Raw genomic sequence first — 17,091 nt, 5'->3', positions numbered from 1 at the left:
TCCGCTCAGCTCTTTCACTGTTTTCACGCTGACTACTCTCCTTATCTGCTTGTTTTACCTTTGCCTTTGTTAAATATCTCAGTCAAGTCGCCCAAGCAGGTAAGTTTGAGGACAAGCCAATGTATTTTTTAAAGATAATTGAACTTATCATAGTCACACAAAATGACATCCCAAATGGCGTTTAACGTACTGATCTATTACTAAATATAAATTGGAATCTATTTAATCAATTTCATAAAGTGCATGTCCTTAGGAGTGGCTTATCCAGACAATTAAGGTGAGTTAATGGATCATTAATGCTTCTCACAGTGACCCCTTTCCCTTCTTTTGGGATTAAAATGGGTAATGGCAGACTCATTATCCTAAAGTCCCTTGGAGTCATCTCTCAAAACTAAGAGATAAAAACATGACTGAATACGATTTGAGACAACTTTCGAAGGACATCCAATATGTGTGTTTTTTGTTTGTCCTTAATAATAGTCCTAAATGTCCCTTATTCGTGGTAGTATATACTATAGCCTACACACAGACATATACAGTATATATAATATTGTATATATATAATATATATACAGTATATGTATTCTGAATTTTAAGGTGAACAGGAACAGCCTAGCAAATACTGTATTTCCAATCAATTTTTTAATGTGTTATTATTAATATTGTTATCATCCCAGAAAATTCTAAGTCTCTGAGTCTACGAAGTTGTCCAAAGTTTAGGCTACCACCGAGGCTTAACTCATGCATACGCTAAAAGATTGCCATGGAATCGTCCCTGGACACATACAGTATTCACCTACTGGGATCAGCAGAATCTCACATCCTACAGTAATCATACAAAGACAGCTTTTTATGGCAGCAAGCAATAAAAGACAAATCAATGACGAAACGACAAAGCACGCAGACAAATATAAAACTTAAGACTTAGATCTGCTTTGTGCTCCTTTTTACATTTTTTAAAAGTCCCTAAACTCAGTTCATAAAACTTTCCATTAGGCGCAATAGTTAATGCTAATTTAAGGGCTAGATTGCCGCACACGCAAATGTGGCTGTACTATGGATGTAACGTATTACATTTTCAGCAAGAAACATTAAATTACGTGACACCCATAGTTGCCAAAACATACTGGTGCCATAAATCAAAACTTGCTGGATATGAAACAGTTTAAATAGAGCCCAAATACAGTTTCAAAACTTACAATGCTAGACGCAGAACACAGCTCTGCAATTCGTTTAACTTCACGTGCAAGCAATACCGCAGTGTTGTCTCCCTGTTTCAATTTAAACTAATAAAAATATAACAACATTTTGATATTACTGTTAAATAGAAGCTCCCATCACGAAACGAGGTCAATCTGCAATAAACCCGCTGAAATCATATGAACATAAGACAAATCGAAATGTTTCTCAAAACTTACCGTTCACTTGAAAATACAGTAATCCAGAGATAAGGATGTGAACTAGCAGACCCATTCTAGCATAGTACAACAACCAAGTCGCACACAAATCCTGGATTGATTATCATGTAAATGGGACGAAAAAAGGGGAGAAAATCTGTATTTAGTATTGTTCGTAGTTATTGACTGAACTCAGTCTTAAAGCAGAAATGCGAGGTTGATTCATAATAGCATTTTCAGGACCTCTATACTGAGAGAAACAGATCCATCTGCACGTTAAGAAAACTCCAGTCACTGAGATTTCATAAGCAATCCAGCATCCTTATCCCAGCATCTTGCCAGCCAAGTTTCCTTTGCATTTGGGCTTTTCTGTTCTTTAGGAAAAATCCACCGCAATCCCAAGGTTGATCCCTCAGTAAAAACACATTTTCGGAACTGGCAATTAATTCCTTTTAGAACCGTTTATCCCTCACGATCACCTAAGCAATGTTTTTTCCGAGTACAAGCGATATCCAGTGTCTCAGTGCATATGATTAAAATGATACAATTACTGATACTTTCTTCACGGGCTCCTACACTTGTTTTTTTTAACCTATAATGTGAATCTGAAGAAGGGCTGTTAATCCAGTGTGCTTAAGTACTGTAAATATACAGTCAGTGGTAAGTGGATGTAGTTGTTAGTTTAACAGAGAGCTTTCCTACCCTTCCCCGTCTCTGAAACACTAACACTACCACTGCCAATATGCGCACTCATGCTGGGCTCCAGCTCCAAATGACACACCAACCAAAAAAGAACTTGAAGGGGGAGGAGAGAGAGAAAAGTCGAGGGAGGAGGGGGTGAAGGGGTGTTGGCAGGCAAAGCCGTAATACTAAGGGAAGCAAAAAAGCGAAGGAAATATTTATTTCGAAGAGCGACGGTGACAGTTCTTAAGGCTAGTGTTGTAGAGAACTGCTTTTATCAAAAGTTACGTGAAGGCAAACACCGAGGTAGAATCTGCGCTAAAACGTTTTAAAGATAAGTATCACAGAACTGTGTGTCGCATTATTTCTCTTTGCTGGGACAATGAAATAAGGGAGATTATTACCACGTTAAAGAACAACGGTTAAGAGGCTACAGCAGCGCTGGTGTGAAGACACTTTTAATTATGGCGCTCTTAAAACAATACAATCAAAACATGCAGCCTACAGCGGCGAGGTACACAGAGAAGAACTGTATAACTGGGTATTTAAAAATCATCAACTACAGGTTGTGAATTTGGTTTTGTAGCTTGTTTTAAGAAGTCATTTAACAGGCACAAATACTACACCACATGACTGAAAATAGACAATAGCAAAAAAAAATGAACAAATATTTAAACATGTAAATGTATTATTACTTCAAAGTGACGGAAAGGGACGAGAGCAACTGAATTGCGATGGATGCCCAGATGAAAGCACTGGGCGCTCTTGGCCGGTGTGATTCTGTGTACTGATCACAGGACCGCTGTAAACTGTTTGATGTCTGAGCCGCTGACGAGAACCCGTCCACTGGCTGCGAGAGGCAACACTTCCATTCGATTCAGGATGTTAATAATCTAGCAAGCTTTTACTCCCCCCTACTGGCTACATTGCTGCATGTCTGCATGTGGTGATATAAAACCGACAGAACCGCCAGAAGTGTTTAATAGTGTACTGTACCTTCTGCACTGGCAAAAGAATTCAGACAATTCCCATGGTGTGCCTCTGAAAAAAATGGAAACCTCTGAAAATGGAGGTTTTGAAGAATAAGATGTTATAGTTCAGTTCAAAATTAAACAAAATAAGTACGTTGATTGCATAAGTATACAGAGCCATAATCTTAATATTTGGTGGAACCAACTTTTGTCAGAAATTACAAATAATTTCAGTATTCTTGGGTAAGTTTACACAAACTTTGTATACTAAGCTGGTTCGTTTATTTGCCATTGTTCTTGGCAGACGGCTCTCTCAAATTGCTTGGAGCTCACTTATGGACAACTGTTTTCAAGGTTTTTTCACAGATTCTCAATAGTATTCAAGTAAAAACTTTGAGCAATCCAAGGACATTCACTTTCTTATTCTTACTCCACTCCAGTGTAGTTTGGTCTTGTTCTTTGGGTCATTGTACTGTAGATACGTGTTTTTTTATCTCAGTGTTCCGTTCAAAGCAAGTTTTTCTGTGAGATTTGCCAGTACTTTGTTCCATTTATGTTCCTATCAGTATTGTTAAGCTTTCCAATCTCAGCTGATGAAAACAGAACTATAACATAATTCTGCTACCAACATGTTTGATAGCATAGATAGTGGTGATTGAATGATAGATATTGGGTTTCGGATGTAACGCCTTGCATTTAGACCAAAAGGTTCCCCCAAAGTTGGAGGACCTTGCAGGGATAGGTGCATTTATTGTAAAATTATGATAAACACTATTATTGCACAAAAGACACAGGTTAATTAATTGGCTAGTTTACTAAGATTATTTTGTGCACCTACATTAATTTAGGTTTGTCATAGCAAAAGGTTGAAAATCTTATGTAAACATGGCATTTTCTATGTTAATTTTCAATTTATGTTTTTTTTGTTTTTTTAATCTGCAGATAAGGTTGTGTGAATTTTATTTGGTACTTCAAGGAATCATGACTACAAGCTTTAATGCAAGAAAATTTAAAAAGGAATAGTTGTAGGGCATCCAGACACATAACAGAACAGATAAGATCATTTTATTGGCCATATATAATTTCTTGTATTAGGAATTTGTCTTTTCACATACAGTACCCCAATTTGCTCTCCATGAGACACACAGACAGGGAGAGAAGCTTGGGGTCAGAGCAAAGGGTCAGTCATTTATACAGCACCCCTGGAGCAGTGAAGGTTAAGGGCCTTGCTCAGGGACCCAACAGAGTAGGATTCCTGTGCCAGCTGTTGGATACAAACCAGCAACCTTCCAGCCACAGGCGCAGATCCTTAGCCACAGAGCCACCGCACTGCCCCTGGGTCCCCAAAAAAAGCCCCAAAAGTTGTGGGGCCAAAACCCATGTGTAGCTCTACTGTTGTACTCGAGTGAAGTACAAGAAGCATGCCCAGCTGTATAAATGAGCAGAAATTTACAGTGCCTTGCAAAAGTATTCACCCCCCATGGACTTTTTTTTACATTTTATTGTGTTACAGCATGGAACCATGATGTATTTAACTGAGATATTTGCCACTCATCAACACAAAGTACTCTATAATGTCAAAGTGAAAAACAAATCCAGACATTTTATTAAATTAATAATAAAATAAAAATCAGAAAATAATTGAATGCATAAGTATTCGCTCCCTTGATTTGACAAACCTAAATTACCTCTGAAATAACCAACTCTCTTCTCCAAGTCACATTATTACTTGACTGGAGTCCACCTCTGTGCTGTTGAGGTGTTTCATATGATATCAGAATAAATACACCTCTGTCTGGGAGTTTCCCCAATTAGTGCATTTCCAAGGAAACACTACGCCATGAAGACCAAGGGACATTCCAAGCAGACCCCAAAGTTTCTTGAAAAATACCAGTCGGGGAAGGATATAAGAACATTTCCAAGGCATTGAATATACCCTGAAGCACAGTGAAGTCCATAATTTAAAAGGTGAGAAAATATCGAACAACTGTGAATCTGCCCAGAACTGTGTGTCCTCCAAAACTGAGTGTCCGGGCAAGAAGAGCCATAGTAAGGGAGGCCACCAAGAGACCTATGGCAACTCTAAAGGAGTTACAGTCCTCCATGATGGGAGAATCTGTGCATGAGACATCAATATCTCACACTTGTACGGAAGGGTGGCAAGAAGAAAGCCTTTGTTGGAAAAAACTCATATCATATTTGTTTTACAGGTTCTGGTCACACTGCTACATTGCTCCATACATACATATCAGAAATTGTCAGAGCAACTGAAGTGCAGAATATGAAAGACATTGTTCAGAGCTATATCTGTAGTGCTTATACGTTATTATTGTAATGCTCATGGCATTGTCCATGCAAAATAAAACAAAAAACAGTTGTGAAAAAACACCTGTATTGTGACACAGCTATGTTTTTAATGATGGACAGTGATAGAAGGTCATTTAGACAGGCAATATTGATAGACAGCAGGAAAGCAATTTTATTTTTTTACATTTTTCACCCTTGTTGGTAATAGAGAGGTGACAATGGCTGTTACATTAATTAGTTTTGAAAGGTTTGTAAATTACTACACATTTGGTTTCTAAACACCCCATCTGGGACATCATGTAAAGCTGTATTTATTTTCCAAAAGTAGCTTCCCTGGAAATTGAAGTAATGAAATGTTACAGTAAAAGGGTGAGAGTAATGTGTTAATTCTATTGGCGTGGAATCACTATTTTAAGCACAGTTCATTTTAAAAGCATCAATAGCCAGCTTGGAGGAATTGCTAAATTACAGACAGGTTTGTGGCTGTAAAGTATGCAAGATGGAAATGAGATTTTACTTGCCAAAAGCTGTTCTGTAATGTCTTCCTTTGTAAGTTTAAAGGAAGAATTTGCTTTTATTTCTGAATCTACATTTGATCCCTTTTAGAATGCACATACCAATATTTACTGTATTTTGCTCTTTTTTTAAGAGATGATTTGTTGTTTGAAAAGTAAAAATATGCAGGTGATTTTCTCTCAGGGTAGTTATAAGTTATAAAAAGCTCTTTCATCTCTCAGTCACTCAGTGGATAGAAGTCTTTATGCTTTATCATCACTGACCAATACATGTGTTCATTTTTTTTTACAATTTACAGAACTAACACAATATTCAACAAAAAATTAAAGTGTCATCAGTTTTACTGAAAGTGTGTATTGATGGATTATTTATATATATATATGACATTAAAATCAAAAGGTAAAGTTATGAGAAATATTGATGGTACAAGACAAAACAAGTGAGGGGGCAGTGTGGAGCAATGGTCAGAACTCTAAATTCAGGGGTTGTGGATTTTAGTTTTCAATACAAGTGCTGCTGTTGGCTCCCTGAGCATGGTGCTTTACCTTTACCACTCCTACAAATCAAGTTGTTTAAACTTTTCCAGCATTGCAGGAGCAGGTAAACTAAGGAGGACATTGTCCCATCCAGAGGAAATCCTGTACTTTCAGTTTACTTAAATTAGGAATAACTTCTCACCCTAGGGAAAGAATCTCAAAAACATCAAAAGTAATAGACTGCCATTGTGAATGACGATAATGTAATTGTAACTGAAAAGAAAGGAAAGAGATGTAAAACTACTGGGTGTTAAGTCTCAAGTGTTTTGTGTATACATATATGTATATACATTGTGTATACAGTATATGCAAAACAAAATCCTAAAATGAAAATGAATGAGGGTGAAACAAAAAGTTTCAATTATACATTTAAGTTCAGGATTTATGCTTAAAGCAAAGCCTTTTCAGCTGTACTCTTTTATTGTTAAAAAATAAATGCTATCTGACCACAGTTTCCCTACATAGCATGTATCTATGGGACGATATACTTGAAATGCCCCTTTATTATAATCATTAATAATCAGATAAGATCCTGACCTGGAAAAATGAAGTAAGCACTGCCCTGCTTGGTTACTTTTTGGAATGACCCACATTGCTTGAGATTTTCTTGGACCAGAGTAAACACGATTAGTGGATTCATCTCAAAGGATCACAGTGAACCCCACTGCACCCTAGTGAACAGCAGCCTGGTGAATACAGGCAGAAACTTCTGGAACCAAATACCATTCAGCTCTCTTCAATAGCCTGGCAACACTTGTTAATTGGGTTTCTATTTGGTGTCCCTTGAGAGTGTTTAGCTGCAGTGTGAAATTTGAATGGAAACTAAGAAAAACCTCTAGAATGTATGAAATATTTAAATAGTTTTGTGATGTTGTATAACTACATTACAATACTTAAAAAACAGGGAAAATAAAATATAGTACATTTTTATAATGTCTGAAAAAACAAGACATCCATTAAGGGGAATTTTAATAAAAGGGAAAGAGGAAGGCAGCATGTCATTTTCAGTGAAGCAAAAAACTGTACATTAAACAGGAAAAGGAGATTGATGCCATTCCATTAAACTATCAAAAAAATTCTATCCTCAGAAATAAAGATTAAATCTCTGCTGACAACAGCTAAACATTAAGCACACAATTCAGGCTACACACAGGAGATATGGTGGAATGTCCCAGCTTGAAACTGTTTCCACTTCAAAGAAAAACACAATCTAGGTGGTAGATGGGAAAACTTTTGTGGTATTTTTAATTGTAGTCTTGACTGCAGTTACACTTAGCTCAAACATGTCAAAGCATGAATGTTGAACGTTGTCAAACAATCAAAGCACCTTTACAGTTTACTGTGCTCCAAGAAACTACTATTTTATGACAGTTTACCGTGGTTATCTTTATTTAAAATTACTCTAGTTTTAAAATGTGACACTACAAGTTACTTATGTACATGATTACTTTTTCAAATAACAAAATGGTGGAAACTGCTTTTAAGAGATTAAAGTATTTTACAGTAATTACACACTAAAACACAGATCACCATAAGTGAATTTTAAAATGATTTCCCTCTGACATGTTGTTCAATTTAATCATTAATTCTTTACACAAGTAACTTGAATCTAGAAAACATTTCTCCAGCTCCCACCGTTTCCTAAGGTTTCACTTTCTTTACTACGCTGGAACCAGTTTTATCAGGAAATCCATCCGAAAAGCATAAAAATCCAGTATGAAGCACAACAAACTGTCCTAATATGTGCTATGTTTCCAGATGCCAGAACCGAAAACATACCTGGTACCTTTGTTTTAAGTGTTTGTGTTTATTGAACTTCAGTAATGAGCTGTTATGCATTCCACATGCGTCTCTGTCCCATCTCGCAATGCCACGCGCATTGTGTTTAACAAATGCTCACGCCGCAAGTAATGTACCTATCACCGTTCACTCCCATCACTATTTTATTTCCCCTCTTTCCTCACTTCCCCACTCAATACTACGGATTCTCCTCGAGCTCCCAAGTAAGCGTTCTTTCATTATTAGTCTAGATTCAGTATTTGACCTTCTAGCTTGCCCCTCGTTTTCGATTTAGTCTTGCATTTTGGATTGTTGCTCTCTGGTTGTCTCTCTCGTTTTCTGGCCTTTGTGCTTGTTTCCTGGAATACATTTTGCTTAGTGAGTCCTGACAGGATCCATACTTCCTACCTGCCTTCTGTTAAAGAAAAGTGAGCAGCAACATGGATCCAGCGGACCAGAATGACACTGCTGCCTTTTTTCAACAGCAGTCCCAGGCTCTTTGTACAACTGACCACAGCGGTTCAGCACCTACTGGACCACGCCACCCGTCCTCCACCCCAACAGGTGGCCCCTGTGCCAGCTCCTTCCCTGGCTGCCGCCACTAGCCTTTTACCCCTCCCCATTCCGGAGAAATTTGAGGGAGATCAAAACTTTGTCGGGGTCAATTTGTCTGGCTTTCTTCCAAGAACATTCCTCTCCAACAACCCTCCTGCAAGTTGTGTCCTAGATTCATTGGGCCCTTCCGAATACTCTCCCGAGTTACACACGTCTCGTACCGCCTCGCCCTCCCTCCCTCAGGATTCACCCCACCTTCCATGTGTCCCTCCTGAAGCCTTACCACAAATCCCCACTTTCTGGGCGTTAACCACGTCTACCTCCCCCCCAACTCATGGATGGCTCTCCCACCTATACAGTGAATAAGATCTTGGGCACCTGATGGCATAGAGGCTTCCGCCAGTTTCTGATTGACTGGGAGGGTTACGGTCCAGAACAACGTTCCTGGGTTTCAGAAGCGGACATTGAAACCTCATTCTGGACTTTTTTCGCACCCATCCCACTTTGGGTAGTAGGTCGTCAGGAGCCCTCCCCTGGGGGTGCGGGGGTATTCGACACTTATCTCTGACCCGTCTCGCATTGCCACGCGCATTGTGTTTAACAAACGCTCACGCCCCAAGTAATGTACCTATCACCATTCACTCATATCACTATTTTAGTTCCCCTCTTTCCTCACTTCCCCACTCAATACTACGGATTCTCCTCGAGCTCCCAAGTAAGCGTTCTTTCATTATTAGTCTAGATTCAGTATTTGACCTTCTAGCTTGCCCCTCGTTTTCGATTTAGTCTTGCATTTTGGATTGTTGCTCTCTGGTTGTCTCTCTCGTTTTCTGACCTTTGTGCTTGTTTCCTGGAATACATTTTGCTTAGATATTTGGATTGGTGTTCTTTCTCTCCTGAGTCCTGCACAGGATCCATACTTCCTACCTGCCCTCTGTTACATGAGCATTATTTTTCACTCTCACAAAGTGTTTCTATTAACCTTCTATTTGTTTTTTCTTCTAGTTTGACAACAGTCTTGTTCTGAGTAAGCTCTCAGTTACTCTGTTTTAACCATATTTGAGATTATAGCTTGCATATTACATATGTGTAATTGTGAAGTATTTACATTGTTGTCAGTTCTGAAGGTTGTCAAGTTTAATTTAATAATACAACTAAATATCCAGCTGTCTAAGAGAAGAAAACAGTAGTCAAAAAGGTAAGGGGAAAGGCTTGCTTTAACCTGGTCTGTGATCTACAGTGCATAATAAAAAAATCAGTCATACAGAGTTTTTAGGTTAAAGCAGCATATTAAAACTCATGTTGTCATATGATGTTTTATGTCATCTTCCTATGACTGTGTAGCATCCAGGACATTTGTAACAGCAATGAGGAAAGCACACAGGAAAACAAATGTTTGCTGATATTGCAAGCATCTAATACCTGTGCAAACAGACCCTGAATTTGCAGTATTGTCAGACTACTGCAAATGTCCATATACATTTACTCAAGCATTGCACACACAGTGGGGTGGCATGGTGGCACAGTGGTTAGCATAGCAAGCCATGGGTGCAAGATGAAGTACAGCCTAGACAGGATGCCAGTCAATCGCAGGACATACACAAACACAGAGATCTACATACTTACAACAGGACCAGTTTTCCCAGAAGCCAACTGCCCTACAAGTATGTCTTTGGACTGTGAAAGGAAACCATAGCACCCAGATGAAACCCAAGCGAACACAGAATTAAACCCAGGATCCCAGCACAGGGGAGCAGCAATGTTAACCACTGCATCACTGTGCCAACCTTGTTTTCATATCCCTCATTGCAATACACAATCATGATATTTTAACACATATACTATAGCATGCAAGACTGAGGACTACACCTGTCTGAAAATATTCTCTTTTATGACCAAATATTTATAGGAATCACTGTTATTGCACAGAAGGTGAATCATTTTGCAAACCTGTTCTAATTTTGGTTTGCCATAGCAAATAGGATGAATAATTATGCGGTTAACATATTTTAATTTTCGATGCCTTTGCTTTAAAGTTTTAAATAAAATAGTAACTTATAAAAATATGTAGTCTTCATTTGTAATTCAACTAAATGGGGAATCATTGGCAAGATTTGAATATTTTGTATCTCCATGTTCAAACTAAACAGAAATGTCTGTTTTAACATGTTACTTTTTTGAGAACCTTTAGTGGACAGAGCAGATACATTGATGAAAAAAAACTTTCATGATCAAGAACATAACAATTACAAATGAGAGGAGGCCATTTGACCCATCTAGCCTGCTAAGTAGTGGGGCAAAGCGGTGGCTCTGTGGCTAAGGATCTGCACCTATGACTAGAAGGTTGCCAGTTCAAATCCCATGGCCAGCAGAGGAATCCTACTCCATTGGGCCCCTGAGCAAGGCCCTTAACCCTAACTGCTCCAGGGGTGCCATACAATGGCTGACCCTGCACTCTGACCCCAAGCTTCTCTCTCTGTGTGTCTGTGTCTCCATGGGGAAAAGCTGGGGTATGTGAAAAGACAAATTCCTAATGTAAGAAGTTGTATAGGGCTAATAAAGAAACATTATTATTAGTTAGTAGCCAAGGATCTGATCCAGATTTTCCTTCAAAGAAGCCAGGATACTGACTTCAACAACAGGTTTGGCTAGCGTGTTCTGTACTCCCATACTCCCACCTATTTCATGAATATCTCAAACCTGTTAATGAATGCTGTTTATTTACTCTTAAAAATGGTTTTACAGTTAATAAAAATAATAATAATAAAATAAACCCCACTTGTAAATTTACAATATTTTTGTAGTTGTTGTTTCTTTAATCAAGGTCACTAAAGGGTACTGACGTTTGTTGACCAAGAAGGTGCATAGAGAAATATTTTTAGTCTGTAAAGAAAAGGTATTATGCTAGCTTCTACTTTTTGCTTCCTCAGAAATACTTGCAGATGTAGGTTTATTCTAATAAAAAAAAGCTCTTTATACAATAAAAACTGCATAATTCTGCTGATTAATGATACCTATTATCGACCTTAATTGTGGATCTGGCCAGAATGCTATAATTAACACTTATTCGTGGTGAGGTGATCATAAAGTTTAATGGTGAATATGTTCTTCCTAATATGCCAATCCTAATAAACTGCCTTTCATACATAGCCATCAAAAGACAACATTAAACATTAAACAGTATTTATACTAGCTATTTCCCGGCTGAAGTTTCCACATACAGATTCCTTTAAATTCCATTATAAAAATTCATGAAGTGTCTACTCAGAGCTGGTAGTTCGTTATGAATATAGATGTGAGCTTGAAAGTTCCTGTCAAAGTACAGAAAAAATCATCTTTCACCCAAACACAAATACACACATACATAATTTAGCAAAACTAGAAAGAAAGAAACATCCTTTCCCCTATCATTCTAACGACATCCATTGAAACACTGTGTCTTTATGGTTCGGCTTTCCCAGGTGGTCATAAAAACAGAAAGGGTGGATTTATTTTAATTAAAAAGACGGTATTATTATTGACATAGGCCTGCTTCAATAGTTCAATAACAGCAGCTCAAAATGAAGATTCTTCAACAAAGAAAGCACAATAACTAATGACATGGAATAGTCTGATCTCCTGTCTCTTCTCCTTAGAAGTAATGTGCTGGTTTTAATTAAGTTTTTACAACTAGCACTGGCGATAATTCAAAATGTCTCTGTTAAAAGCAAAGAATGTTTTACATAAAAAATAGGAGGATAACCTGTCTGAAGTACACTTGTAACAGAATGACAATCCATCTTATGTTTGGCATTGTAGCCAACACAGAAGTAGACTTTATTTACACCTTATCTTACTTTGAGAAGCAATGTGAATTAATCAAATTAAGATCATCATAATTTCATCTAATTTAATTTTACTCCAAAAACCTTAGAAGCAGAAATTTTATACATCTTTACTTCTCAATAAGAATGGTGAATGTCTTTGATTTACACCTTTAGTGTGCTGACAAAATTAATAAGTTTGACATGGTAAGGATCTGTTTTTCAAAGGACATGGCAAATGAGGGTAAAATGCAAATATGAGTTTTGAAGACTACAGTAAATTAACCCAAGAATCAGATGAACAGTGAATAAACAGCCATATCATTTTATTTAGTGTCCAGAAAGCTTGGCACCTTAGGAATTAAGGTTAATGTAGTGTTAGCACAAATACAGACTGATGGATTTCCTTCAGCATTTTGAAAACCTGACATCCATCTGCATATAATTAGTCCCAATTTCAATGTTTCTTTCCACTTTTAATCTTTTGTGCACAGCAGTAAGTGGCTGCAATTGCCAAACCACAGGCTCAAATGGATAATTTATTTTTTCTAAATAGATCAGTGTGTAATTACTGTCAACTTATTGGAATAATTATGTGTATCAGATTAGATCAAAAACAATAATCAATCAGTGTTTTTGGCCCATCTGGCCACAAAGACAATTCAATGGAAAAATAACTCAGTACTTTCATAACTGAGTTGTGTATAATGGTCAAGTTTCTCTTTGAAGTTTATGTTTGTGCTATCCATATTGTATACAGTATATGTATTGTATTTACTGTATATTGTCCATATATTGCAGGAAGGTTTTCATTAAAATATTTTAAGCAAATGATAAAAAGAAAAGAATACCATGAATAATGGAGAACAATGTCAAAAATGCATGTTCACTATTTTACAGTTGTGCCATGCTTTTCATTTCACAAATTTATTTTTATTTAATCATTTTTTATCAAACATTTTTTAGTTCAAGAAATTTACTGGGGTTTTGTTTTTTGTTATGTAATTTTAATTTAGGTGCATGATATGTTATTCCTGGATGGAACAGCGGTGCAGTGGTTAGCATTGCTTCCTCACAGTGCCGGGGCTCTGGGTTCAGTTCTGGACCTTGAGTGCTATCTGTGTGGAGTTTGTATGTTCTCCCCATGTTTTTGTGGGTTTCCTCTGGCTGCTCTCATTTCCTCCCAAAGTCATACTTTTTTTTTTAAATGTACTATCACATACAGCGTTAACCGCCCCCCCCAGCTTCTCTCCTGCGCAACCAATAGCTTTATTTGATGGGAGATATAATATCTCCTTCTTTAGATTTTATATATCGATCACTAAAATGATTTTTTTTCATTAAATTCTATTTCAAAAACCTAAGTGCGTGCGCAAATGGAGTTAAAACAAACAGCAGCGCCACCCCTGCTCTCGCGAGCTCACGCGGGCAAGCACGCATACATCCAAACCGCACGCAAGACGTGCGACTCCAAGGCCGGCCATCTTCCCAAAGCCATACTGGTAGATTCATTAGCTTCTGAGAAAATTGGTCCTGGTGTGTGTGTGCTTGTGTGTTGGTGTGTGTTCTTTGATGGACCGCTGTCCCATCCAGGGTGTATCATGCATTGTGCATTAACTTGTCAAAATGTAAGGATTCTGACAGCAAACCAGTGTTCTTCTAATACATTAGATAAAAACAGTGAAAAAGAGGACACACAGGCACTGAGTTACAAATACTGGTCCCGTTAATGTACATTTTGTTTCAATATGTACCAGGCTTTCCCATAATCACAGAATAGAGCTGAAATGAGACAACCCCCTTTGAATTTTACCAGTAACAGAAGTAAGGCCAATCGGTCTATGGATTCCTGGGTCAGTTCTGTCCCCCTTTTTAATAAAATATGATAAATCAGCAATTCTCTAATCTGTGGTGAGTTGAAAATTCCTAGCCTGCAGCCTATGAATAGCAATCCACATGTCTTTATGCATGAAATAAAGAAACAAAAAAAGAAAGAAAACACTTTTTTTCTTTTTTGCACTTATCCAGATATAAAATTAGTAAATATTTTCTGATCTGATAGTGTTTACTGGCTGCATACATAAACCATAAACTGTAAGACTGAATTCTACCTTAATTTCATTCAGTTTAAGAGCTATTATGAAAACCTATCCTGTCTCAAAGATCTCTGAAGATTACAAGGATGGAACAGACCCCTTAGAGCAAATGTACTGTGGTAAACTACATTAAAACAAGGACTGAGTTAGTACCAGAACATAGGTACACTGGTTCCATTGTTATTCCTTCAATCCCTGGGTTCATATCCAGCTGATTCAATGATTCTCCCATTTTTCCAGAAAACTTAAATCTATATATTTATACAATTAACAATTAACTATTAAAGCTATTAACTCCAATGCAGTAAAACTGCTTTGCACAAAACCCTTAGGGAAAGTTAAGGTGAATAGAAGCATCTGGACACAGAATAAATGAGCAGATTGGTAGATGAGTTGACAAAGTTAAAAATTCACCTTATGGTTACGTGACTTCTAAGTCTAGACAACACTGCTTTTAATCCTTGTTTAATTTTGGTACACAGGAAAATGAAAAACCTTGTAGCAAGAAAACAAAAGTCAGAAGAGGGTTGTGCAGAAACTAGAATAAGTAAATTTCAGTTTTGCTTAAGAAATAGTCCCTGTTTGATTTTTTTGTGTTGTGATGCTCATATTTTTAACCTGTTATTTTTATTAACCTCTATTTTTGCATATAAAACTTACTTTCTATATATCTGAAAAATTGTCAATAAAAGAATGATGAGTGCAAATACACAGCTCCAATATGTTTATAACCTGAGCAGTCCATCACTATCAAAAATCAATGGGTTACATTATAATACAGTCCTTTCATAATATGCTTTCCTCAGGTTGGGTCTTACATTATAATAATTTGATAGTAAAAATGGGGGAGAACTAGTAAGTTGTGTATTGGCTGATTTATGGAGATGTCATCTGGCATTCTTGCAACCCATCAGCCCAGTGGCATTCCTAATGGCATTAGGGACTCCTGGTGGAGCTTACCTGCAGGCTGACTTGCTCCCATCAGGCCATGATTCTCTCTGGTGATAGAATGTTGTCACTGCTCTTGTCATCAGTTATATGTATCAGTGGATTAATAATGGTATTTTCTGTCAGAGATGTATATTAGTTGCGCCCTAGAAGAGCTTTGCCCCAATTCTACAATAGAATTATATTTTGCATTGTCTGGAGAAATGATTCTAAATTAGAATTGATGTTTCTGCTACATGATTTCTCAGTGCTGATGTAATTTAGTGTGCCTGCTAAATATTTTATTGGGCTCCCTGATTCATTGTTGAACCGCAGGGTTCCGACGGTAACAAAGACAGGGGCAGTGGCCAAAGGGTTGTGCAGTTCGTCTTACTATCACAAGAAATTCCAGACGTCAGGTTACCATTCAGTGAGCTGTCTAAATCGTAAAATTTATTTTGATGTTGTAAAACTGCTGTGCTGTTTTGGATCATACCAAATCCAAAAGTCCTGTGTTTGGTTGCAATACTTTTGTTCATTTTTCATATACAGTGAAAGAAGAACAGCGAATTTCAATCAGTTCAACAAATTGATGATATAATTATATTGCAAATATGAGTACTGTATGTGAAATTCAAATTCCAATTTTACAACAGGGTGGTTGTTGAAAAGCTGTACTGTACTGTATAACTGTACATTCAACTCAGATCCCACTGAAAACAACACCTGCATTAAGCAGTGTTGGGCAAGTATAACCTGAAGTAAAGGACACTGGAATTCAGTGACACAAATATTTTCCACTGTCTTCCCATGCCTCAATTCTCTACTCATTCTCACTATACTTCTGGGGCAGGTTGTTCTTTCAGACTGAAACATGGTTCACAGTTGCACTGAATCTGCCATTGGATGCCAAAAACAATTTTTCTTCAGCAACTTTGATGTTTTAATTAATTTATGTTTATTTAAAAAATAGTTTCAATTGAAACAAAACAAAATAGAATTTCATTTTCAATCTGTAAAGAACATTGAAGTGCCTACAGAAATGTGATGTATGACTGTCAAATAAAAGCATAATTTCTTATGAATCTACAGTATTCATTAAATTGAGGACAAAAATGAACCTGCAATAATTCACTCTCCATGACCCTTTACAAAAGACTATAATAGTCTAAAGAGTGACTTTGAGGTTTTTCACATAACAAAGAAGATACAACCGATTTAAATATCTCTTTCAATTAATATATTTTTCTTCAAAAATGCAGATGTAGAGGGTGATGAAGTTTGCATGACAGTCAGAGGTAGTTCACAAGACTACCTGGTGTAGAAGGTGTTGATACAAAGGTATTCTTTGTGTGTAATAGAAGATCTGGATAATGCACAATTAAATAAAGAACATTGGCTAAAGACATTAAACTTTTTTTTAGTTTAAATGGAAAAACAGGAGAGCACCTTCCAGACATGGTTTACTGTTGCTATTTAGACAATTAAAAATGTACATATGGATGGCACCCCTGTTTCTTCAG

General features: G+C 37.2%; 1 protein-coding gene across 13 annotated transcripts in view; it reads right to left on the bottom strand.

Moving 5' to 3' along the window:
* Nucleotides 1-17,091, bottom strand: part of robo2 (roundabout, axon guidance receptor, homolog 2 (Drosophila)) — a 618,934-nt gene that overhangs the window by 327,468 nt on the left and 274,375 nt on the right. The window contains exon 1 of one of the 13 annotated variants that reach the window (XM_015341927.2): nt 1,419-2,162. The exons of the other annotated variants lie outside the window; for them this stretch is intronic. Within the exon in view, the coding sequence (XP_015197413.2) occupies nt 1,419-1,473 (55 nt within the window). The 5' untranslated portion in view covers nt 1,474-2,162. Of the gene's footprint in view, nt 1-1,418; nt 2,163-17,091 lie in introns of those variants that run through there. 13 annotated transcript variants of the gene reach the window in all.

Source organism: Lepisosteus oculatus, chromosome 5, assembly GCF_040954835.1.
Source record: "Lepisosteus oculatus isolate fLepOcu1 chromosome 5, fLepOcu1.hap2, whole genome shotgun sequence".
In the NCBI taxonomy this organism is placed as follows: domain Eukaryota; kingdom Metazoa; phylum Chordata; class Actinopteri; order Semionotiformes; family Lepisosteidae; genus Lepisosteus; species Lepisosteus oculatus.
This window is presented reverse-complemented; position numbering and strand designations above follow the sequence as displayed.